At 40.8% G+C, this 26,389-nt stretch overlaps 2 protein-coding genes and 1 long non-coding RNA gene across 4 annotated transcripts; all 3 read left to right on the top strand.

Moving 5' to 3' along the window:
* Positions 1–835: 835 nt before the first annotated feature.
* Positions 836–12,733, top strand: LOC311052650 (ATP-dependent RNA helicase DHX15). The gene is made up of 14 exons (XM_084067724.1): positions 836–1,013; positions 1,992–2,319; positions 2,431–2,624; positions 2,718–2,877; positions 5,046–5,264; positions 5,371–5,538; positions 5,742–5,828; positions 6,218–6,367; positions 6,583–6,691; positions 6,805–6,996; positions 9,354–9,476; positions 10,291–10,481; positions 11,970–12,139; positions 12,285–12,733. Exons 1-14 carry the CDS (start codon positions 955–957, stop codon positions 12,400–12,402), a joined length of 2,268 nt encoding a protein of 755 aa, XP_083923850.1. The 5' UTR covers positions 836–954; the 3' UTR covers positions 12,403–12,733.
* Positions 12,734–13,606: 873 nt separating this feature from the next.
* On the top strand, positions 13,607–18,257 carry LOC311052938. Of its 2 annotated transcripts, XR_014601578.1 has the most exons (6): positions 13,607–13,895; positions 14,298–15,073; positions 15,415–15,516; positions 15,927–16,080; positions 16,763–16,947; positions 17,844–18,257. It is a non-coding gene; the product is annotated as an uncharacterized lncRNA (long non-coding RNA). The 2 variants fall into 2 exon arrangements; XR_014601579.1 differs by having other exon boundaries at positions 14,298–15,516.
* Positions 18,258–20,122: 1,865 nt separating this feature from the next.
* Positions 20,123–24,862, top strand: LOC311052798 (small ribosomal subunit protein eS6-like). The gene is made up of 6 exons (XM_084068004.1): positions 20,123–20,199; positions 21,636–21,767; positions 22,082–22,292; positions 22,629–22,775; positions 23,649–23,806; positions 24,728–24,862. The coding sequence occupies exons 1-6, from the start codon at positions 20,194–20,196 to the stop codon at positions 24,821–24,823; spliced, it is 750 nt and encodes a 249-aa protein (XP_083924130.1). The 5' UTR covers positions 20,123–20,193; the 3' UTR covers positions 24,824–24,862.
* Positions 24,863–26,389: the final 1,527 nt, after the last annotated feature.

Genomic DNA, 26,389 nt, shown 5'->3' with positions numbered 1-26,389 from the left:
AGAGACACGAGAGAACTTCAAATAGAGTTACTGAAGCATTTAAAGAAACAGGATTTTTCAGGGAGTTCCAGCCCAGGCAACTCTATGGTTCCAGGGGGTGGGTCCCCAGCAAAAGTAATTAATTCAGCATAAAAATATGTATGTCCTTATCCTTAAATTGCCACAACACCTTTTCCGATGGGGTCAGCGGCCAAGGGGTCCTTGACAATGAAAAGGTCGTAGAAAACCAGTAGATGGTGTTGTTCTGCACATTCCCCCATGACTGTCCCTCGATTTGTAGGACGTAGTTGATAATAGGAAGTTCCTGCTGTGGTAGTGGCACCAGTGTTGCCAGGTCTGCTTATTATAAGCGACTTTGGGCTTGTTTTTCTGTTAAGTTGCTTGTTGCGGGTTGCGGTTTTTTTGGTTGCTTGTTTCTAAAGCATAGTCGCTTATTTTGGGCCTTGTTTCCTAATGTTGAGATTGAGAACCAGTGATTCTCACACATTTTAATGTCAAGGACCCCCAAATTAATATGTATTTGTCAGCGGACCCCCATCTGAAAATATTTTGTGCCAGGGACCCCCATACAAGATGTGTGTTCTTTAAAAGGTTTAAAAAATATTCCCCCCCTAATTTTTTAAAATAGCAGTTCTACAACCTCACAACGCGTCGCATCGTGATGCATTGTTGTGCTTGTAGATCGGCTATGTAGCCTGGTCGCTCCTTTTGGGCTTGTTTTCATAGACGTGGTTGGGTCAGGGTACCGTAACCTCGCGTTACCAGTCTCGAGGAAACCAGGTCAGGTACCGTGACCTGGTTGCCTATTTCTCTCGCAAAATCTGGCAACACTGGTAGCAGCACCCAAATGTTAACAGCTATCTATCATCCCAGTGGCTGAATGAATGCAGCCCCGGCAACAAACAATTATATTATTAGATAGTGTAAAAGTCTACCCTCTTAACCCCACATATCATGTCTAAACGACACCGTCTAGATCTGGGTGATGATTACTCCTCCACCAAGAAGAGTGGGTACGTCAAGTCCTGCTATGTTTATACTTAATGTGCCAGTTAGCTGTGATGGCTAGCTGATGCTAGCTAACTGTACAGAACGCCACCAAGCCGACAGTATCTTTCATTATTTCAGGATGTATTTCAGACATGTAAACCTCACCTGACATGTCTACTTATCCCTGGATATCTCGAATGACAGTGTAACTGGCTTGGTAACGTTGATAACGCTCTTCCAAGTTCAGGTTTCTTTATGTTATTAGCTAGCTAAACGTTAGCTAGCTATGCTAATAATGTCCCATGGAGCTAACGGAGTATCTCAGCTGTGCCGCTAACGTTAGGTTCTGCGACTGGATACCTTACAGTCTATGCAGGACACACGTGTGATGTGAGTTTTAGCTAAATGCTATTGGCATTAGCTGGTGACACTCGACTGGTTGATTAGATAGTTACTCTTTGATATATTTTGATGGTTAGTTACAAACATAAACGCATAACAATAGCTTGGACTAAGATATTAAGCTAGATGTCAGTTCATTCACGTTTGCTACCATTGGCTTTTTAGGTAGGTGTTAGCGGAGGATTTGATGAGCTGCTGATTTTTCTCAGTCTTGCATACTGTAGCTTAGTTACGATTATTGCGCGCTAATTTCTATATTGTTTAAAACCATGAAGAATTCACTTGTAGTCGAGACCAGTGTAAAGCTTCTATCTATAGTCATTGTTATTTTATTTCCTCTTTGTGCATTTGTAAACATTGCGTAGAACAGCGTCACAAGACGACATTACATAGATCATGGCAAAAATAAAACCACATAGATCGTGGCTATTGTTGATGTTCATTGACCATTGATTGAATACTTAACAGTTTCAAAAAAGCACAGAGGTACAGTTTCATAAAAAATGATGCTATAAGGATAACCCAAGAAAGCTTGTTTCCATTGGGGTCCTGTGTATTCAATTCATCGAAATTGAATTGGTCCACCATGTCTTTGACAGGAGAGAAAGGGACCGTGACAGAGACCGTGAGGATCGCTCCAGGGACAAAGACCGGGACCGAGACAGAGACCGGGACATAAAGCCTTCCGGTGTTTCATCAGCCAACAGTGTGCCAGTGGGGCTAGTCATGGCACCTCTCAAACAGATGGCAGTGAACCAGCAGATCAACCCTTTCACCAACCTGCCACACACCCCACGCTACTATGAGATCCTGAAGAAGAGGTTACAACTGCCTGTGTGGGAGTACAAGGAAAGTTTCAACGACATCATCACACGCCAACAGAGCTTTGTGTTGGTTGGAGAGACAGGCTCTGGAAAAACAACCCAGGTTTGATGCACAATAAACATGCAGTTTTAATACAAGGCAAAAATGGACCACTTACGCCTGAAAAGCACGGCAGCATCCAAAATGTGTCATAACCACCTGTGTTCTATTCAGATTCCTCAGTGGTGTGTGGACATGGTGAAAGGGTTACCTGGTCCTAAACGAGCTGTAGCCTGTACGCAACCTAGAAGAGTGGCCGCCATGAGCGTGGCTCAGAGGGTGGCAGATGAGATGGACGTAATGCTTGGACAAGAAGTTGGCTACTCAATTCGATTTGAGGACTGCAGCTCGGCCAAGACTATATTGAAGTAAGTGACTTTTGCCTCCAGTTGTGTGTCAAACATTTTCCTAATTGAAATGTAACTTGTGATTTGATGAAGTTTCGTCTTTTCCTCTTGCAGGTACATGACAGATGGTATGTTGCTGAGGGAGGCCATGAATGACCCGTTGCTGGAGAGATATGGTGTGATCATTCTGGACGAGGCTCACGAGCGAACTCTTGCCACAGACATCCTGATGGGAGTCCTCAAGGAGGTGGTCCGACAGAGATCAGATCTGAAGGTGTTTATCTCTCCTGACAGACATATTCACTAATAGTTACACACCTTTTTGTTGCATTTTTTATAATCAGGGCTGCAGAATGTGAACAACTTATTATCTCTGCCAGATCTTGAGTCGGATTATGTTAATGAATGTATATACTGTATATTGTCAGCAAAAAAAATTGACCATACACGCCACGGTATGTAAGAGAACTTAAAATATCTGCTCCCAAATAAATGTATTTAAAGTGCAACGTCATTGACTGACATGGTCGAAACGTTGCACAATACATTTGTTTGGGAGCTTTAACCCATACTTTAAATTATCTTTGTTTCCTGCCTTGTTATCCAGAACCTGGCCTACATACATGTACAAGATATGCACAGAATTTCCTCATTGGACTATAGGGAAAGGGCGTAGCGATGTCACAGTTTCGTCACGCCGTTAACTCCGCCCACTTTGGCCGCCATAAGCCTTAGCTTGTTTGGTCGCGCTGGTACATCCGTACATCACTCTGTAGTGAGCATGCAGCAAGTGTAGATGGTGTACATGATCTTCCATCTCTCTACTATCTTTGTGGTCGCGCTGGTACATCCTGGTACATCACTCTGTAGTCCTGTGCTCGTTGTTCTCAGCAAGCAGCAAGTGTAGACACTGTGTACATGATCTTCCATCTCTCTACTATCTATCTGGTCACGCTAGTACATCCTGGTACAACACTCCTGCTCGTTCAGCAAGCAGCAATGTGTAGACGATGTACATTATCTTCCACCTCTCTTCTATCTATATCTAATTGTATAATCTCTAACACATATGCTTCTGTGCTCAAACAAGCATGACAGCACACAATAAAAATATAAACATCTGTTGTGCTCAGAGTCTCAGAGCAGAGCATCGGCTAAGTGGCTAGGCTAGCAGTTTGAATGGGACGTTTACGGCCGTATTAGCTAAATCTGGCATTAAAAAAAAAGAATTTATATCGAATATCTTAAATACAATGAAACAAACACATTTAGGCTCTCTACCCGTGTTCAAACAAGCATGACAGCACACAATAAAAATATAAACATGTTGTGTTGATAAGACCGTTTCTGGGAGAGAATCAGCGTTGCCATGTCGGCTTATTATAAGCGACTTTGGGCAGAACTTTTTCTGGCTTTTTCTGTTAAGTTGCTTGTAAAATTGGTATTTGCGGCGGGTTGCGTTTTTTGTGTGGCTTATTTATAAAGTGTTATTGCTTATTCAGGCTTGTTTCCAAAAAAATAAAAAATAAACCAGTGGTTCTCAAATATTGTCATGAAAATGTTCTGTGCCAGGGAGCATTTGTGTTGTTAGAATGTTTTTTAAAAAATCCAAATATTGTTTATTTTATTGCAAGAGTTTTTTTTTAAATAGCCTATGTACAAGCTCACGTGAGCTTGTAGATCGGCTATTTTTTTCAAGTAGCCAATGTCACAAAGCCACTTCTTTTGGGCTTGTTTTCATATACCTGGTTGCTTATTTCTCTCGCGAAATCTGGCAACACAGGTCCCGTTCCATTCACTTACTAGCTCAATGATTAATGAATGAACAATATAATAATAATAATAATAATAATAATAATAATAATAATAATAATAATAATAATAATACTTCGCTAATAATAATATATAGATAATCAGTACTCAAGATGACTATATTTTATTTTCGGTTCAGGTGAACCAGTCTATGAAATGAATGATTGTGACTCTGACTGGGCACTGTCATTACAGGGGCACAGATGTAATGACATTTTTCCCAGGTAGCGTACCTTTGCGTCCGCGTTCAGCTTCTCTCTGTATGGTAATGTCATGCATTGCCCGGTCCATCTTCTGTCCTTTAATGTGTTGTAGACTTTACACAGACTGTGCGTTCAGGACACGTTGTGAGTAACTGTCAATGTTGTTATTGATACGAGGCTAACTAAGATGGCTGCCGAAATACGTCACTGGTAGCTAGGCTCCGCCTCGACTCCTCCCTATGCCCGTTCCCTATACAGTATATAGACAGTGAAAATAGGCAAACATTTGGCAAAAATATCACATCTGCAAGTTCTCAAATCGTCGCAAGCTAGCAGATATTTTTGCTATTTGACATGCAATGAAGTATAGGGTTTCAGTGGTTGAGAAGAGGAAGAGAAACAAATAATGTATTTTTTTTATTTATAGGTAATAGTCATGAGTGCCACACTAGATGCTGGCAAATTCCAGGTGTACTTTGACAACTGTCCCCTGCTGACAATCCCTGGGCGTACACACCCTGTAGAGATTTTCTACACACCTGAGCCAGAGCGGGATTACCTTGAAGCAGCTATTCGCACTGTCATTCAGATCCACATGTGTGAGGAAGAGGAAGGTGACTGTCTTCTGTTCCTCACTGGTCAAGAGGTAATGCTTTATTTATACTTGTCCGTCTACCAAAAATAGCCGATGTAGCAATTTGAAAATAACAATTGAAAAGCAATTTTTTTTTTTTTTTTTTTTTCTTTCCAAGGAAATTGATGAGGCCTGCAAACGGATCAAGCGTGAGGTGGATGACCTTGGACCTGAGGTGGGAGACATCAAAATCATTCCACTGTACTCCACACTGCCACCACAGCAGCAACAAAGGATCTTTGAGCCTCCTCCTCCAAGGAAACCTAGCGGTGCAATAGGAAGAAAGGTAAATTAACTTAACTGGGTCTTACTGCTTGCAATATTGACTAACCACTTGAACCCGGCTATCCATATTCTGGGGGAAACATTAGCCAAAAATTGCCAATCTACAAGCTCACGTAGCGACACGTTGTGAGCTTGTACATCGGCTGTACATTGGCAAACAAATGAAAAAAAGCAGCTAACAACCCATTACCTCTTCTTCTCAAGGTTGTGGTGTCAACAAACATAGCTGAGACTTCCCTGACAATTGATGGAGTCGTGTTTGTCATTGATCCTGGATTTGCCAAGCAAAAGGTAGGCAGGTTTGTTTTTGTGTCTAGATGTAATCCATTGCAATTAATTATGTTTGTCTGTCACACCCTTTAACCTTTATTGCCTCTATTTACCTGTACAGTTCTGTGAAACAGATTTGTATGCAGATATGGTTTTGTGAGATAAATGTGAAGTGACCGGTTGTGCTTTTTGATACTGCCGTTGATGTATTATGATATTTTTTATAGGACATCTTAAATCAGCAAGTCTTACCTAGATATCCTTTTCCTTTTTACTACATAGTCTTAGCCTTTTTAATGTTTATTTTGCTAATAAAGATTTTTGGTTTTCCCCTCCCCCCATGTAAAGCGCTTTTGGGTACTTAGAAGAGCGCTATATAAATTTTAGATATTATTATTTGTGTTATACAGGTGTACAATCCTCGAATTAGAGTGGAGTCTTTGCTTGTCACAGCCATCAGTAAAGCCTCTGCTCAGCAGAGGGCAGGTCGAGCCGGCAGAACACGTCCAGGAAAGTGTTTCCGTCTCTACACAGAAAAGGCCTATAAAACAGAGATGCAGGTAAGTTGCCAGAGTGTGAAATACATAAACTTTTCACCCTGTAAAGTTTAGACATCGGTGAAAAAAGAAAGAAAAAAAGCGTATTTGGATTGATTTGTTCTTGGCATGGATATTATAATGCATAAGTGGTTTTGTTCATCTTTGGTAAATGTTTGTGGTTACATTTTCAGACATGTCAGATACATTTAACAAACCTTGCCTCTTATCCTCTACAGGATAACACCTACCCTGAGATTCTACGGTCCAACTTGGGATCTGTTGTGTTGCAGTTGAAGAAGCTAGGTATTGATGACCTTGTGCACTTTGACTTCATGGACCCACCAGGTGAGGAATGATTTTCCATTATGATATAAAAAGGCTGTTGCATTGGCTATAATCCCATACTCCTGGCTAGGCGTGTTCCTTTCAACCGTCTCCTTCTCTCACCACCCTCCTAGCTCCTGAGACACTGATGCGGGCCCTTGAGTTGTTGAATTACCTGGCAGCCCTCAACGATGACGGTGACCTAACGGAGCTGGGCTCCATGATGGCAGAGTTTCCCTTAGACCCCCAGTTGGCAAAGATGGTCATTGCCAGCTGCGAGTTTAACTGCTCAAATGAGATCCTTTCCATTACTGCTATGCTGTCAGGTAATGCCCAGGATTGGGCTGACTTCCATGGTTGCTCTAGTCTTTTGAGCCGCAGACATTGAAATCTTGAAAAGATTTGAGGATTGGCAGTTTTGCATGATCTGGATGCCTGGCTCTGCTGTATAACAGTAGACCCACAATTTTGGCAAAAATAGCAAATAACTCTGTTTTCCTAGAGACATGCAGTTGAAAGTATTACAACTTCAGATTAGTGTTTAGTGATCTGGACAGTTCCTCAGTTGTATGGAATGAACTGCATCCTGAGTTCTTCAAGGAAAATTCTGATGGGAAATCTTTATTTGTATGACAACTATCAATTTGAGTGGGTTTTTTAGTTTTTTAATCTATAAAAACATTGCCTATGGTTAATGCAAAGTGCTTATTCAACTGAATATGTTTTTCCCTTGAGTCTTTCAGTCTTACATCCGCCCCCAAAAAATGGGTAGGGCAGGCACCACTTTACTTTATCCATGAGTTTTTTTAATTCTCATTGATTGGGTGATTGGGCTTAATATATATACATATTTTTTTCAAAATCTTTGAGTTTAAAGTCAGTCATCATTGTAAAACTTCCTATATCTACCTGTCATGTGTTGAGGGGGTGGGGGCACGATGGAGTGTCTGGCCAACAGAGTTTTAAAGGGTGACACATTTTGTGTTGGGGAGACCGAACAAAGCTGTCAGGGCCTATATTTGTGTTGAGGGCCTGTTCAGTTTTAACCTCTTTCGTCCATATTTTGAACAAAAAAAAAGAAAAGCCGAGGCATGTCTAAAACACATCATATATTTTGGTCAATTTAGCATTGCTGAAGTTGGCTTTGTGAAGCAACTTGCACTGCATTAGGCCATGCCTGGCAAATATAATGAAGAGTGCACACGACTGAGACTGAGTTGTTCACTCGCTTGTCAGAGATGTCAACACCCAAGTAATGCTCCTAGGAGTCTTTGAGGTATAAAGTCGGGGTTGGATGGATGTAGGGCGTCAATTTTGTCAGATGGATATCAGCCACCTTTGATAAAGGGTGAGAAACTTGTCAGTTTTCGCTTCAGTGGGTGGTTGGAGAAATGTGGAAACTGCTTTTTGGAAAGAATGAAAATGTCAGCTGTTGGACAAGTTATATTTAATCTATTACACTTTGAGGGAGCAATCCATCGAGGGTCCTTGATTATAGCTAGCCTATAATTATGTTTGTCGGCTTGCTGTTTTTTTTTTGTGTTTTAATTTAATATACAGATCCATCAAAAAAATTATGAATATTGTGGAAAAGTTATTTTTTTTTAAATATAATTCAAAAGTGAAACTTTCATACATTAAGATTCATTGCGCATAAAGTGAAATATTTCAAACGTTTTTTTGTTTTAATCTTGATGATTATAGCATACAGCTCATGAAAATCCTTATCACTTACCACAAAAAAAAAAGATTATCATTGACCATCTGAAAAGTATGTTTATTTATGCACGCAATACTCGGCTACTTTTGAACAAATTTCTTCATCAATGGGGCGTGCTATGGAGGTGATCAGCCTTTGCACTGCTGAGTTGCCCAGGTTTGCTTTGATAGCAGCCTTAAGCTCATCTGTATTGTTGGGTCTGGTGTCCCTCATCTTCCTCTTCACAATACAACATGGATGATTCTCTATGGGATTCAGGTTAGGCCAGTTGGCTGGTCAGTCACGCACAGTAATACCATGGTCACCACAACTAGTAGTACTAGTAGTTTTGGCACTGGGCAGGTGCAGTGCTGCTGGAAAAGGAAATTGGCATCTCCCTAAAGCTTGTCAACATACGGAAGCACAAAGAGCTGTAAAATAGATGGCTATGTTTACCCTGGACTTGCTGTGGTTTTATGTAATATTCTAATATTTTGAGATATGGATGTCAGATTTTCATGAGCTTAATGCTACAATCATCAAGATTAAAACAAAAGGTTTGTAATATTTCACTTTATGCGCCATAAATCTAGTTTATATGAAAATGTTCAAATTATATTGAAGAAGAAAATGAACTTTTCCACAATATTCATTTTTTTTAGATGTGACCTACATTAAAAAAAAGAAAGAACTTAAGGTATTGATGTTGTTGTCCCTAACTATTTCTAGTTGTGTGAAAACTTTTGTTTTGCAGATGTGGTTAATTGAAACACCCTTCTCCGAGCTAATAGGCAAATACTACACTGTTGGGAATGACCTTGAAAGACTGCAGACCCCCCCACCCCCTTTGATAGACCTTGTGGGCCTGCCCTGTCCCAACGATCTGTCGCGTGCCCTAGCATCATAGGCTTTACTTCACTGTTTATGAATGCTTGACTCATCCCTATGGGCGGCTTTGTTGGGGCCCATACCAACCTTGTCTAGTCCCACAGTGTTTTGTCCGGCCTACGGAGGCTAAGAAGGCAGCTGACGAGTCCAAGATGAGGTTTGCCCATATCGATGGGGATCACCTGACGCTGCTTAATGTCTACCATGCCTTCAAACAAAGTAAGCACACCAATACTCCTGGATGCAACTTTGGAACGTCTTTTTACAACCACAGACCTGCAAGATGAAGATCTAATCCATTCACAAGTCTATTGGCATTGCGAGATTATAACATCCCTATGTTGGGCATGTCATGTGCAAAACATTTACAAATTGGGCTAATATTGAACTGAGTAGTTTTTTTTTTTTACTAATTAGTCCTTTTTCTAATTTGACTAAGTGTGCCCGAATAATGATGATGTCTTGTATATATTATTGTATGTCTATAAATGTCTCGATTAATTGAATACACATGACCACAGTGGAAACAAGCCCCTAGGGCTTTTTGTGTTATCCTTTTAGCATCATTGTAAAATCGTACCACTGTTAGGGCTGTCACGATTACACATTTAAGTTGACGATTAATTGTCACTCAAATAATTCCGATTAACTTGCAATTTAATTGTGTGTTTGGCATTGAACATTGGAACACATGAAGCCTTTTAGGCTTCGTAATGAAAAATTGCAAGAACTTATTGACATATTAAATCATTTTATACATTATGCAACATTTTTTAAATAGCTGATCTACAAGCTGTATGCGTTGTAAGCTTGTAGAGCTGCTATTTCTGCTTTTTTTTAATATTTGAAAAGGTGTGAACATTTTTTAACATGGAAACGATTATCTTATGCAAAAATAATTGCGACTATCTCAAATAATTGTGATTAGACGATTATGTAATAATTGTGACAGGCCTAATCACTGTATTATTTGCAATCTGTTAATAAAGTATTCGATTAATCAATAGATTTTAATCCTATTTTTTCCCCCCAGACCATGAGGCCAACCAGTGGTGCTATGACAACTTTGTCAACTACCGTTCGTTGATGTCGGCTGACAATGTGCGGCAACAGCTGTCCAGGATCATGGACCGTTTTAACCTGCCCCGTCGGAGCACAGAGTTTACCAGCAGAGATTACTACATCAACATCCGTCGGGCGCTTTGCACTGGCTTCTTCATGCAGGTAAATGATGTCTTCAAACGCATCAGAGTAGAGTTCACAATAGTCTGACTCTGCTTAATGATTGCATTGGGTGTGTGAATATGATTTATACCAGAAATCCTGGCATTCCCTCCACTTCACAGTGAATTGCAAACATGACGCGTTGAGCTTGTAGATTTTGGCTGAATGTTCACCCCAGAATAGGGATGCTAGGGTTTACTGTACCAGTAACATTTCTGCGTTGTGCATCCTTTCAGAACTATCCTTTTGTTTGAGAAATAGAATACTAAATTAAAATAGCAAAACCTGCCCTTTTAAAAGCAGGATTTAGCTTTTTTGACTATTAGTCGCACTTATAGTACTTATGCATCTGCACTATACGTTTGCAAAAATCTAGTGTTCTGACTGCTGTTAAAAGATAAAGACGAAATTGGGTGAAAATAATTCATGAAATGTATTTTGAGACGCATCGCTGTCACAGCTCTCATTTGCAAACTGCTCAGTCCCCCTGGCCTTGGGGCTAAACGATGATTAGTTGTGCATGGTGACCCGCACCAAAAATAGCTGATCTACAAGCTCACAAGCATTGCAACACAACATGATGTGAGTTTGTAGAAATTTTAGATGTTTAATTTCAGCTGCTATGTTGACAGTTTAGAGCAGCCCCACTGGCCAAGTGAGCAGCTCGAGCTCCGCTAGTCATTAATTGACCCGATTTTGTATTAAACAAAACCCATCACCCCTGATCATCAACAAGTTAAAATCAAATATTTCTCAAGAAACTTCAACTCCCAAGAAAACATTCGAAGGTCAGCCCTACTACCTACTTGGTGAAACACACCGGCATCAGGCGCAAACAAATCAGTCAGCTCCATATATGGGGGAAAAAGGGAGCATGTCCATATACAGTATGGGCATATACTGATGACATCAGGGAACTCCATATATGGGCATAAAAAGGACAAGGACTGACATACAGAGATAATCCATATATGGAAATATCAGTCGGCTCGGCAGTGCGACTCTAAGTTGGTGAAATCATAGATTGTTTTTGAGTGGTGCCGAAGGCAACCACTCCTATATCTGGCTTTGTCTGTGTGTCCGTATGTATGTCTGTATGTCCGTGTGTCCACCAAGCTAACATTGGTCAAGCATCACGTGACACGTGACAATATGTTGAAAGGGTGTGCTTTGATTGGCTAGCGAGACGCATGACGAAATAGAGCCCTATAAATAGGTGTGTCACTTTGAAACATTGTTTACATGTTTCAAAGTGACATCAGCCAAGCTAACATTGGACATGTTAGCTTGGCTGATTGAACATGCTAGCCAAGCTAAGCAAGGCACCACTCACTTCACACAGGGTGTGATTTTTTTCTTTAAGAATGTCTGGTCGTTGCCGAGCAGCCATTCCCAACAACTATTGGGTCCCAAGGGTTAATCATGAGTCTGTAAATTGAGTTTTAATTACAAATGTAATTTATAGCTTTTATTTGTTTTTTTTTGCAGGTGGCTCATTTGGAGCGCACTGGTCATTACCTCACAGTCAAAGACAACCAAGTTGTCCAACTACATCCTTCTACAGTCCTGGACCATAAGCCTGAGTGGGTGCTCTACAACGAGTTTGTCCTCACTACAAAGAATTACATTCGCACTTGCACAGATATCAAACCAGAATGGTATGCAACATTTATTTCATTCTTTGTATTACCCATTATTCTGGTACATGACTTCCATACAGTTTTAATATACGTTTTTGGAAATATTAAATGAAGAGAAATAAAAAGTGGTATTGGTTTTTAATTTATAATCCTTTTGTTACAGGCTTGTGAAGATTGCCCCACAGTACTATGAAATGGGAAACTTTCCGCAGTGTGAGGCTAAAAGACAGCTGGAGCGAATTGTTGCCAAACTAGAGACCAAGGAGTATTCCCAATACTGAATGACGGGAACAGAAAAGAAGTGTCCCGGAAAATAATTGCATATTATAGTTTTAGAATTTTCTGTCTGTTGTGTCTCAATGTTTCAAATTTCAAGGTTTGATTTTTATATGAATATTTTGTTTGGCATTGGAATTTCCCCCCCTTCATTCTTGTTAAATGTACGGCTAGATTAAATATCAGTGGCAAATATTAGGCTTCTTTGAAAAGGCTTTTCAAAAGAAATATTGTGAAGGTGTCGCCTAAATGTGGTTGACTTTCCTGTCGGAAATTGGTAAAATATGAAAGATTATGTCCTTGCCTTGTTTCTTTAATAAAGAAGCTTTGACTGAAGTTGTGTCCATCAGTCTGCAAATATGAAGTATACAGTATAATTAGTTTTTATATTAAGTGATATGCAACTATCAAACGTATGCGTTTAGTCCAGATATACATTTCAACATGCTACTCAATCTCTTATGGTGAATCATAAACATGTGTTGTAGATATTTTTGTGGAGCATTTTCTAATCACTGGGTTTGACGGTGATGTTTAAATTGAAGCTTATAAATCCATTATTGAGCAAAGTAAATTGCCCAATAATGGTGGTGTACTGTCTATCTACGTTTTACAGGATATCTTTACACGTTTCTCAGAAAATAAAATTAATTGATGGCATGAGCAGGTCACTCATCAGATGTGCTGATTGATCATCGTCTGAACCAGAAAAAAGGACAAAGGTCCAACCCATAAGTCATTTTCATCTGATGCTAAACTGTTGCTTGTGGTTTTTATTTCTCTACGTCCACATTAAAAAGATTGGCTCTTCGGCACCACAGTGCCACTACAAGGACTTTGGTGTGCATCGCATTCCTGTGCATAGTGCTTAACTGTTGCTAAACATTTGGAAATCATTGAAAATAAGATCATGTACACCTAATGTACCCCCTTATATCAACATATTAAGTAGTTTTTGGCTGATGGCCATTACAAGTGCATCTGGAAGTCAAGACGATGACAGACTTGCCTAGCCTGGTAAACCCTCCCTCCGGAAATCTCATTTCCATGGAAATGAGATTTCCGGAGGGAGGGTTTACCAGGCTAAGACTTGCCAACATGCATCTAATGAGGCATCCACACTTCAAATAAAAAATACAACTTTAGAGGATTAGTTGAGTAGAGATTTGTATTTTCACTTCTTGTAACTGTCCAGCAGATGGTGTTTGTCTCACTACCCCACTCGGAAGGAACGCCCCCAAACGTCACATCCGGTATTAGCGTGGGGGCGAAAACAAAACGCAACGAGCAACAATGCCGAAAAGCTATTGTGTTACGTTCTGCACAACGAATAAGGTGAAAAATCCGGAATTAAAGTTCATACTTCTACCAAGAAAAGACACAGAACCCATTAGAAGGACAGAGTGGTTGCAAGCCATCCGCCGAAAGGATGATTGTGGCCGCCTGTGGAACCATAGTACACAACATGTTTACGTCTGCAGTCTCCACTTTGTAACTGGTAAGTTTGAGAACCATCTTGTACCTGTATGTATGAGTGACAAATCTAACCATATTGATGCTCGTGATTATTGATAGGTTAATGTTACTATCGTAGATGTATTTTATTGCCATTTTTATGCATTTTCGTAGATACGAAAGTATAAGTCAGACTCGATAAAATACACATACGATAGTCTTGATCTAAGGCTAGTTGGCTTCCATTGTATAATCGGTAGTTTACAAATGTAACACAAAGGGAACATTTGTGACCATTTGGTTATAAATGGTTACATAAACACTGCGGTAGATAGCCGCAAGCAGCTAATGATCGCATCTAAGTTGCTTTCCCCTCCCTAAACCATAACCAATTGCTTATTAAGCTCCGTTTTCATTACCATGTTTCAAAACGGTCTTTCCGTAGGTTTGAAACATGAGGATAAAACGCATCCAGACTACACACCCTCGCTGTTCCCCAATAGAGGAACATCACAATCATCTGCAGCAACAAAAGTTCAAAGGGTGAACCGCTTCAACCGCAGGAGGAAACGTGAGCACGTATTATTTGTGAATCAGTCTAAAGCTGCCACACCCACTCCCACAGCCCAGCAAGCAACCTCAGTGCCTTCTCCAGAGCATCAAACACAACCTGAAGAATTGGCCCATTCAGAAGCCCCAGTCCCTCTTCAAGATGGTGCACACAATTTGGAGAAACAACTTCATGAGGAAATCTGCAGTCTAAGGAGAGAGAGAGGGATGAATTGGCCAGGCAGGTGGAACTGCTGAGATTCTCCACAAACTGTGTGAGGGATGATGACACTGCATGTAAGACCATGACAGGCCTGTCATGGACACTGTTTGAGTCCCTGCATCAATTCCTGGTTAAATTCTTAAAGACAAGTGCACATGCAAGCTGCCAACAGAGGACCAGCTCTTTGTTACTTTGGTGAAACTGCGGCAAAACCCGTCAAACAGTTTGATGTGTCGTGTATTGGGCCTGGCAGAAACTACCTATCTTGACATGTTCTCCCAATGGCTGGATGTAATGTACGCTAAACTGGCGTTTTTGATTGCCTGGCCTGACAGAGAGTGTATCAGGAAAACAATACCGGCTCAAGTTCTTCTGCAGTACCCTAGACTGACATCCATCATTGACTGCTTTGAGATTCGAATTGAAGACTCAAAGAAGCTGAAAACAAAGTCAGATATTATTTCCTTCTAACAGCAATCCATGTTATAGAGCATTGAAACTGTTGTTTTTTCCTTCACTTTTTGAGTAATACTGATCTTGCTTATTATGTTTTATTTTCTATGAGGAAAAAATAACAAATAACAGCCACACACTGTATTTGCTCTAGTTGTATTCATTTTATTTTAACCCATGCTCTTCATCAGAGTCTTGAGTTCACTTCAGAGAGGTCGGCTGTGCGCTACTCCTTTGATCCTTTCTATTAGGAAAGACACATGCACATTTAACTTATCAGTATTACTAATTTGTTTTTAAAATCAAGTATTTAATCGCATGTCATCCTGCTGGTCAGATCACTTATCTCTCCAAAGGCTGGGGAGGGAGAGCATCAGATGTTCACATTGTAAGGAAGTCAGGCTTCCTGTCTAAAAACTACCACCATGCAGGAGATCAGGTAATAATTTAACTTTCTATGTTGTTCATCTCATGTACACTGGTGATTATGTTCAGTATACTGTTCATGATACAGACAGTGCATCTTAATGCCTATATCAACAACCGTATGTATTAGCTATGCTGCTCATGCACCTTATGTCTAAACCTCATGTACATACTGCACGGATGGATATGCTATGTGGAAATATGAGATATCTTTTTGTTTCTATGGATTGTTTTTGTTCCCCTGCCTGCCTCCCCCCCCCCCCCCCCCCCACCCCCCTTTACTTCCTTTCTTGAAAACAACGATGGAGCTTGCACAGAAACTAATTTCACCCACTGTTTTACACCTGTAAACCTGTGATGCCACAATAAAGATGATTCTGATTCAGTGCGGTAACAGTAACATGTGTTGTGTTGTTGTTTAAGATTCTTGCAGACAGACGCTTCACTTCACTGAAGGATGAATTTGCACTTCTTGGTGCAGAACTAATAACTCAATCTTTCACAAGGGGACGAAAACAACCCTCAGCAGAAGATGTGGCACATTCTTGTTTGACTTCAAACATCAGAAATCGCATTGGTAAGTAATCATCATTATTATTATTATTATTATTATTATTATTATTGGTAAGTATTACCGTGTCAGCAGTCAGTTCTCCATTACATGTACATTATTGTCAAGGAATGACATTAGATGTTAATAGTTTTATTGTAAACAAATTAACAAACTGTGTCCACAGCAGTATACACAACAGGATAGCACAATAAGGGCTGGGAGAAAAGGGTACATAAGTGCAATGAGGCAACAAGTGCAGATGCTACAGCATAGACAAGTACACTTTAGTAGCAATAGTAACAGTAACTAACTACTAAAACAGCAATTAGTCACAATAGCTGTCACATCAACACAACATATGTGCAACATAACAAATGTGCAATATAACATCATAACAAAAGTGCAAGAACCTTTCATCTATATGGTTGCTGTTGGGCAGAAACTTTGTATTGTAATTAATGCGCTACTTCACCATACAAGAGTGTCACACAAAATAAGTCAAAATAGCAAATCTGCAAGCTCACAAGGCGTTGCGATCCTGTGACACGTTGTGAGCATGTAGATCGCTATGTTTGCTATTTTAAAATGTTTTTAGAATAATAATTAAAAAACGGTTTTGGACATACCAGGTTTCCAACCGACAGCAACGATATATAGAAGACTACAGTTTCTAGTGCCAACCCATTTTATTTGTGGTTATTTGCAGACAGAGTGATCGGTGTCTTGAAGAATCGGTACCACATACTGGATGGCCCACTTCCACTGCGACTGGTGAAGAGACTGACAGATGAGAGACAGGAGAGAGGAGAAGCTTTAATCGACCGCATTGTGCATGTCTGTGGGGCATTAGTCAACATGTCTGGCAGCTGATGGCACTGATTAAATCTTAATGTAAGTATATATTAAATGTGACAATTTAATATCTGGGCCAAATTCCCAACTTCAGCAGAAGTATGCACCTGGAATTTAATCTACAAGCCTAATTCCCAACAAGTTGGGGCATTGTGGAAAATGCTAATTAAATTAAATGTGATAATTATCGGGAACACTTTGTCAGTTGCTGCATCTACTAGTCCAACTTAAGACTCCACCATACATAGAGAAAGCCATACATAAATAACATCCAGAAACGCCACAAACTTCTCTGGGCCTGAGCTCATCTGAGATGGACTGAGGCAATGTGGAAAACTGTGCTGTGGTCTGATGAGTCCACATTTCAAAATGGTTTTGGAAATTATGGAAGTTGTGTCCCCCGAGCTAAAGAGGAAAAGGACCATCCAATGTTGGTTTTTGGCCTTGAGCCTTTTGATATTATGAACTGTAGATGGTGAAATCCCTTAATTGTTTGCAATTTTGTGTTGAGAAACGTTGTTCTTAAACGTTTGGACAAGTTGCGCATGCAGTTGAAAGTGGTGAACCTGACCCCATTCTTGCTTGTGACTGACTGAGCCTTTCAGGATACTCCTTTTACACCCAGTCATTACACCCAGTCATGACACTATCACTTGTTTCCAAATAACCTGTGGAATATTCCAGGTGTTTTCCTCAACTTTCCTGGTCTTTTGCTGCCCCTGTCTTAACTTTTTTTGAAAGGTGTTGATGGCATCACATTCAGAATTAGCATATATTTACAAAGATAAAGTTGATATGGTAAAACATGTCAATAAAGGATTAGAATAAAACATTTAGTTTTATTCTGATTTTCCACAACATCCCAACATTTTTGGAATTGGGTTTGTACAAAGTACTCATTCTGACTGTACCATGTGTTGATTGACTGTCGCCAGGTCTCTGAAACTTCAGTGCTGCTCTGCTGCTGGGCATCCGTTCACCCCATCTCTTCTGTTAGCCATGCCACCACCTTTTCTGCCTGATGTGCCACGACCGCTGCAGCTGGCAGTGCCACCACCTCTGCTGCCTGATGTGCCACCACCTCTTCTGCCCGGTGTGCCACCTCTGCGGCTTTATGTGACACTAGTTGCATCGCTAATGTCTGGCCATGTGTCCTTAGCAGAAATGTGTACATGAATTATTTATTTTAAGGTTTACTCATTCTGTTAAATTTCATACAACTAATGCATATATTTAAAAGATCAATAATTTAACACAAAATGTAACCACTAAACATGCTTTTATTGATTTGAAAGGGATTTCAGCACTTCCACAAAGCATTCAAACTATCATGTAATTACAAATAAAATATGTAAGTTACAGTAACAATGACATATTTGTTATCATGTTTTACAAACTGATAGAAAATGAAACCACATACCTGTGCATCTTTCAGCTCCTGAGGTTTTGGAGAAATATGTTGTTGTGACAAACTCCTCATCTCTTGGGACCCTGAATATTACGCAGTCCTGAGGAGGAGTCATGTGATTAAGTCAGCATATGCCTGCTGGGTGACGAACATCTGCATCTGGACCTTACAAATTGTACATGCAATAAGTAATATGTTTCTGTAAATAACAGGGGATCCTTTCAGTTTGGCCTCCACACTTTGACCTGTACTGCACGGTACATGTACAATTACATGCAATGCAAGCCTCTTGAAACTTACATGTACAACTGTATGTAGGGGGGGAAAACTAAAACACTTGCCTGTGTGTAGTAACTGTCTTTCCTCTTCAAAGAGGAGATTGTCCAGGTGACCACTTTTCTGCACAGGCCACTGCTGGTGGTACCCAACAGGTGTCATTGCCCATTTGAAGGGACATTAAGTTTCCAGCACACCCTCACCACAGCAAGCACAGGACACATAGCCATCGCATGAAACTCCCATGAATGCCATTGGCTGGCATATTTGGAAACTAGCCTTGCTGCTGACCAGGTTCATGTGTGGTTTGTGGACTTCATCAGTGATGTGTATTTTGGAGGATAGGCGTTGGTTGTTACACTACCACCTCCAACAGCATAGCTATATGTGTCAACAGCATCTTTTTCATGCTTTCTCCCCCAATTGAGCCACAGCTTATCCAGCGGCCTGCGTCTTCGCTTACAGATTTCACTGACAAATGTCTTATAAGGGGTTGCTGAAGTTCACATGACACGTTGTGCTATGGAGGCTGTAATGCGACCAACCGGTCACATGATGCCTGTTTGATGGTTGCTCTCTCCACCTCTACCTCATCTGCGGTCACTGCATGCTGGCTGAAAAACCATGGCTTCTTAGCTGGTTTGGTGAAATCTTTGAAGCTGTTCAAACCCACAGGTGCTTTGTCAGCCTGAGCCAGTATTTTCAGAAACACCTGCTGCTTTGAAACACTGGCTTTGGGCATTGGGGCTTTTCTTTTCCTGTTTACTGGGGTGGTGTTTGTTGTTTAATTCTAATCTAATACAAGCCTCTAGTTTGAATAGAACAGCACAATTCACCAAGACTGAAAAAAGAAAAGGGATAAACATTGTTTTTGAAAATACAAATCATGAAATGCATAATGCTTAAGACAAGGGGTGTCATCTGGGGTCTCAGGGGCCCCAGTGTTCACATTTAATCTCAAATTCCGTTCTTTTATGCATGTTTTCCCCAAACTCTGAACATTTTTTGCAGATTAATCTGATTTCAGATCAACAGAGTCCATCTCAATTCATGTTTGTTGTAGATAAGATATGTGTTTTCTTGTATTGTGTTTTCTTCATATCAGCTAATATAATCATAATCATTCTTCATGGTGCCTTCTGAATAAATCCCTGCATGGTAACAAATAGCACATATTCATTATTATTTAACCTTTATTTAACCAGTAAAACTAATTGAGACATGAGTCTCTTTTACAAGAAAAAAAACTGGCCAAGAGGTGGTTTTAGGTTACTCAGGTCCAATTGTGAATCCCAGACTTTTACTTGTAACAGAGTATTTTTATATTTCAGTATTGATACTTTTAGAAAATATATACTTTTTCCATCACTGCTATTTAACTTGAACGGATGCGTCCTAACCAGAGCCTTCTATGGGTCTGGTCCTAACCGTCCGTCCTTAATTAGTTTCATTGGTAACACCTGTTAAAGAAGTGTGTAGGCTGCTTGAAAAGGCAAGCCTGGGCTTTTTGTCAGTCATTGCTACTGTTTGGTTTGGCATCACATCTAGATATCCTCCTCTTTTCAGTGTGGCAAGAGACTGTGCTGTGTTGAGTGTTCGAGATGAAGGTATGAACTTTGCTTGAAATTTTGACCTTATGTTTTCACAGTATATCAAATAATCTAGAAGGATTGAAGCCCTACTCCTGACTCTTCACATTTATAGGCCTATTCTGTTGTGTGAAACATGGCTTTATCACTTGGGATGCCTTTTGATTATACACAGACTAGCAATGGCTGTCTTTTAAAAAATGTGCTCCAAAGACAAGCTTCAAATAACTTTGAACCTACCGGTATGTCTTTTCTATGCTAGATAATGATTTATGTCCAAACTAGGTGAAGTTCATGACGGATATAATTGCAATATCTGTGGCCATGGGGTAAACACTTTATATTTGAAATCTGTTGTGTAGCTGTATGGGCCGAAAAGGGAGACAGTCAAACACAAGGTTGAAGTTCTTTACGGTCGTGACAGACGACCGTCGTGTGATCCATGGCTAGTTTGTTGCTGTGGCTAGTTGGCTTTCCAGAGGTTAGCTCTATAAAGAACCTCTAACTGTATAGCGGAGTGAGAGGTTCTTTATGGAGTTAGCCAGCGGTACTTAATGCTATGGAAGCCATTACCTGTGTTCTCTCCAAATTCAAGCAAACTTTTTTTAACCCCCACCATGATAGTCCACCGGAAACCATGAAATGGTTTGTGGTAGTTAATTTGCTGTAATGTTGACTTTGTGCCACTTGTCAAGGAGGCTCTAATTAACAAGGCACGGGTGAATGTAATCATGTACATCGTGGACGTTGATTGTTGTAGTAAAAATTGGCCTGTTCATAATGGGAGAAGAAAATATCTCTTGAACATGGTATTAAAAAACACATTGCGCATCTTGCAGTGTTTCACTACTACATTATCAGAATCTGTAACCTACCCTCCTTAGTGAGGGAAGGTAATAAAGCTATGCCGAACCTGCACATGAATCAGGAGCATGCCAGGAAAAGGAGATGTGGGGGGGGGGGATGTCAAGGACTTAAGATATAATGACGCCTTTTTTTCTTCACTTCACCTTGCAATAATTGTGCACTGTCTAAACAAATGGACTTTACACTTTGTAATAGAAGTGCAAGGAATATGGCTTTATTAGAGCCAAAGTAGGGGTAGGTGCAGATCTTTGTTGACCTGTGTATACATGGAGTGTCAAAGAAGTTGCTGGGCATTGGGCAAGCTCTGTAACCTTGCTTGGACTGTACAATAATGACTGCAATGCTGAAATGAAAGGTGGGGCTACATCACTAACTTTCCTCCAAGGTGTAAAGTCTGGTGACGTGAGATTACATCACTAGTGGGGATCACATGTTTTAAAAATATATATTTCCAACAGCCGGTAATCCTGCCAGTGTTGTGAATTGGTAGTAACATGTTGCAGAAAGTTCTGCATTGAAGTTTTAAGTGGTGTAATGTAAATTCGTGGCAGCAAAAGGTTATTATAGTTGTTGTGTTTGTATTGCAGCTGAACATTTCATTCCCGGCCACTGGCTGTCAAAAGCTAATTGAAGTGGATGATGAAAGAAAACTTCGAATATTTTACGAGAAGCGCATGGCTACTGAGGTGCCTGCTGACCCTCTTGGAGATGAGTGGAAGGTAAGAAATATTTGACACGAATAACCACGTGACTAGATTTAGTATTAATGACATGCATGTATTGGACTTCCCTGTAGTGGGGGAGGGGGGAATGAGTGTTTCCATAAACTGTGGAGCTGCTCTACCAAATGTCACCTGAATTAACAATTTCTAGTTGAACTGCATTAAATCTGAGCTCCCACCTGGGTAACATTAAACCTAGTTAATGGTATTTTATACATGCATGCAATGTCAGACATGTTAAATGCTATGTTCTAAATGTAGGTAGACCACTGCAGTTCATGTCCACATGTTCATGTCATCTGCTCATGCAGGGCTATATAGTGCGCATCAGTGGCGGCAACGACAAACAGGGCTTCCCAATGAAGCAGGGGGTGTTGACCCATGGCCGCGTGCAGCTGCTGCTCTTCAAGGGCCATTCCTGCTACCGCCCCCGCAGGACTGGCGAGCGGAAGCGCAAGTCTGTCCGTGGTTGCATTGTCGACGCCAACCTCAGCGTTCTCAACTTGGTCATCGTCAAGAAAGGTAATGCACTTGAGATAGTTAATTTTTGCAACGGATACGATTTGGACCTCGTTGGCTGACATGAGAAATTAAACATTGTCATTTCAACCTTTTAGGGTTGATACTAATGGTTTCCCGATTGCTTGGCACAAGTAAAGATGTTTGCATTCACTCCAAATTACTAAAATGGCAAGCTATGCTAGTTAAGAGGAAGTTCTTACTGTTCATATATGCAACTTTATAATGTGAAATTTTAGCTTTTCTTGGTACTGTAGATAATCTAAGCGGGTGCATGCGTGAATTCTTTTTACTTCTGTCTTTCATGTCCTGTACTACTGTACCTTGTGTGCTTCTCAGGTGAGAAGGAGATTCCAGGACTGACTGATAGCACCGTACCACGTCGCCTGGGTCCCAAGAGGGCCAGCAAGATCCGCAAGCTCTTCAACCTGTCTAAAGAGGATGACGTGAGGCAGTATGTTATTAGGAGACGTGTGGCTAAAGAAGGTGAGACTTGGTACTAGTGTTCTGTCCAGCATACTGGCTACAAATTGTCTGCACCTGTGTTGATCATGGATAGCCAGCACCTCTTATGTTTGCATCTGAATAAATGCAAACTAGGCTATGGCCTTCTAAATCATTCTTCTTTAAGCCTGGAACACCTAGCTGTTTATTTACATTTTTGGAAAAACATTGGTCAGGATTTAGAAGGCGTTTGTAGAATCGGCCTCTGGTCTAAATGGGTTAACCCTATACTTGGTTGACTGAAGTCACCAGGGCTCTATACTCTCATCCCCAGTGGCACGTAGTAACAGTGGGCTATTGCAGGCTATTCAGCCCCCCCTCCCTGCCATGAACGTTATCTTCCACACTAAGACCTGTTTTGACTGTTCAAAACAACCTTAATACCGGCGCTCTCCTTTACCTCCCAATGCACCACATTTTACACTGGCTAACAGGAAATGGGTGTAACTGAACAGCTTGAGAGGGGGCCTGTTTAACACCGCAGGTAGGAGCTCTCACCTCCGAGCCCTGATGAGACTGCATCCCCTCTTGCTACGCCAGTGTGTGTGTCCCTTCTGTGCTTATTTTCGCCAACTGTTTGCCCCAGGAATGGAGAGGCTAGGGTTCAAGTGGTTATTGGAATTCTGATAACTAACTAATAAAGTGCCAAGTTCTCGGTTTGCATAAGAATATCTTTTGGAAAGACGTACTAGCTGCATGGTTGCAGTTAAAAAGAGTGCTGCCTTTTTACAAATGTCTATAATGTACTGATTTTCATGGTCTGACCGACAGCTATACCATTCGGTGACCACTTGGGGTTGCACTTTCTTCTAAAAGCCACTTGATTACTGGCTTTATCTTCTAACACTCAATCAGGCAAGAAGCCCAGAACTAAGGCTCCCAAGATCCAGAGACTGGTCACACCTCGCGTGCTGCAGCACAAGAGGCGCCTCGTTGCACTCAAGAAAAGGCGCGCCCTGAAAAACAAAGAAGAGGCCTCGGACTATGCCAAGATGCTGGCCAAGAGACTGAAGGTATGGGCTTCTTAACCACTTTCAAGCCGTATCATCTCTATTCTGGAGCGAACGTCTGCAAGCTTGTAGGTCGTTTTTTTTGGTATAGAGGGAAGTTATGGCAGACCTAGTATTGAGCCCTGGGGAGCTGCACTCTTGTCACGTGCATGTTCTACCCCGGCTTCGGACCTGGGTCTTCTGCACAAGGTTTTTTTTTTTCTTTTACCATGGTCTGCCTGCTTGCTCAGGGCAAATGGTTCACCTTCAGGCAGTACCAGTTGTTTCAAACCAGACAAGGGATCTGAATGTCAGTAGAAGAGCAGGGAGACCAAATGCAACCGCCCCAATAAGTACAGATTGGACAAATATAACTCATTCACAAAAATTACATATTGGTTTGGTTGCTGCATTAAGCCCAGTCCACGCCTGCAATGCAATGGAATCCAACTGCACCAACCTGCAATGCAGGTAACCTCTCACACTGTACATATGTACTAGTATTAATGGCACATTGTAAACTTAAAATTTGTACACCAGCAGACCGTTTGACTGCCCTAAAGTCGATAAGGTGGTATAGCGTGTGGCCTAGTGACTATGGAACTACCAGATGCGACCTGATCAACCATCATCCGTTTACCTTAACATGGGCAAGCGTAACTGTCAAAACTTGATGTCCTATAGATGTTAGTAATTTTGAGGTCCCACCTTGGATTAAACTTAGTCAATTACTTTGGATGCTGTCCATTTGGCGCTTGTTGAAATTCATAGGTTGATGCAGTTAAAAAAAGAAGTTTAGGCTAGCCTTTACAGGGTTCCCATGCATCCTGCAGAACTACTGCAGATTAGGTCACATGGGTGCCAAATCACAATTTATACAAATGTGATCATTAACTGGTCTGCAACTGAATTCGACCAACATGTTTTTTGTTGTTGTACAAACAGGAGGCCAAGGAGAAGAAGCAGGAACAAATTGCCAGGAAGCGCCGCATTTCTTCTATGAAGGCGGCATCGGCAAACGCATCAAAAACTGAGAAGTAAATTACTCCAGTGATGTGCACCACATAGCCCAGCACGAGCATCAGTCAGTAAAAAGTTTATAAGTGCTGAAATAAATGAATGAATAAATCTGCGGAATTCTCTTTTATTTCACTTATTATTGTCTACTAATATTAGGACTTGGTTTGTGCATCCCATCTACAACTGAATACCCAAGACATCGAAGGCTTAGAGGTTGATTTATACTTGGTGTATGGTGTCACGCGTCAAAAGTGACCGTGCTACAAGCTCACAACAGGTCTGAACATGACGGGAACTTGTAGATTCTCTGTGCACAACACCAAGTATAAATCGCGTCTAGGATTTAAATGTGTGTATGAGATGGATACATAATCCAGAGTTGAGGGAGTAAATTGGAAACAGTTTTGACAGTATACTCTTTATTAATGACTGCATTGGTTACAAGGTCTGACAGAGGGTACCGGTACTTAGTTTCCTTCGCTTTTACTTCAGGAGTAGTTATATTTTTAATGGGTTAAATGTGTTTGCTATCAGGCTAGCCGCATCTCTCAAAGGGGAGGTATTCCATCCAAGCCTGTGGCCTTGATCTGACAGCCTTTTAGAACCCCGCCCCCATCAGCTGATTTTTGAAAATACAATGTTGGTAATGTGGATGTGGTGCTTTCATTGCTTACACGGTCAAACTGGGCATTTTTGCAGCCAGTTACACTAGAAAGCTCTAGAAAAATCTATCCACAAATATGGTTTTGGGTTTGAGCAGCAGCTACACATTTGTATTACACATGAAGCTGTCACAGTAGACAAAATCAGTAAATGGACTGCATGACCCTTTATTGAAGACTTTACATACAAATATGAACAGCCCACAAAATTAACATAACCCTAATTAAGGGTCTGACTCATGTATTCACTGAACCAGATTTAAAATCTATGACATTCAATTATATAATGGCACGCAGTTGGAGGGTGATATGGGGCTATGCTATTCTGACCACCACATTTCATATACTACAGTATACCTACGTTGTTAAAGGTGAACTTCACCCATTTAATGGGTCCTCACCAATGCTCGTTTTAAGATGGCACCATTTCTGTCTTATTTACTCTGCGTCTCAGAGTTGGGCTGTGGACGGTTCAGAAACCAGTGACATAATCACAGGGAATCCAAGCTATTGTAAACTATCATTCACTTCCTGGACAGTTAGCATGCTGAAATAGAAACTATTCTTGGATTTGCATCAATGAAAACAAGTTTGAAATGACCAAATCGGTCTACTGATGAAGTCATTGGTAGGCCGGTTTCTGAAATGTCCACAGCCCTGCTCTGTGAGACGGAGCAAGCAAACTGAAATGGTACCATCTTACGCGCATTAATGAGGACCAAATAATAATAAGTTGAAAATGGATGAAGTGCTCCTTCATTTCCCCTTTGTACTGTACTATCCTCAATCTGCATCTGTCCCAATCCAAGAATCCCCACAGGAGCTCATTTGAGGGTACATCCAACTACAGAGGATGTGCTGCAATATATAAATCTAACACTATCCGGCTACAGTATTCACCCTATGTTGTATCCATATTTGCTGG

The sequence above is a fragment of the Gymnoscopelus microlampas genome (assembly GCF_963454915.1).
Source record: "Gymnoscopelus microlampas genome assembly, chromosome: 2".
NCBI lineage: Eukaryota > Metazoa > Chordata > Actinopteri > Myctophiformes > Myctophidae > Gymnoscopelus > Gymnoscopelus microlampas.
The sequence above is the reverse complement of the archived record's forward strand: the minus strand, read 5'-3'. Positions and strand labels throughout refer to the sequence as shown.

Bases quoted from the DNA above. Each gene is read 5' to 3' on its own strand.
- LOC311052798 (XM_084068004.1), top strand. The intron at 21,768-22,081 runs GTAAGAAATATT...CTGCTCATGCAG, and splicing joins CTCTTGGAGATGAGTGGAAG to GGCTATATAGTGCGCATCAG. The intron at 23,807-24,727 runs GTATGGGCTTCT...TTGTACAAACAG, and splicing joins TGCTGGCCAAGAGACTGAAG to GAGGCCAAGGAGAAGAAGCA.
- LOC311052650 (XM_084067724.1), top strand. From the start codon at position 955: ATGTCTAAACGACACCGTCTAGATCTGGGTGATGATTACTCCTCCACC. The intron at 2,320-2,430 runs GTTTGATGCACA...TGTTCTATTCAG, and splicing joins GCTCTGGAAAAACAACCCAG to ATTCCTCAGTGGTGTGTGGA. The intron at 5,539-5,741 runs GTAAATTAACTT...CTTCTTCTCAAG, and splicing joins GCGGTGCAATAGGAAGAAAG to GTTGTGGTGTCAACAAACAT.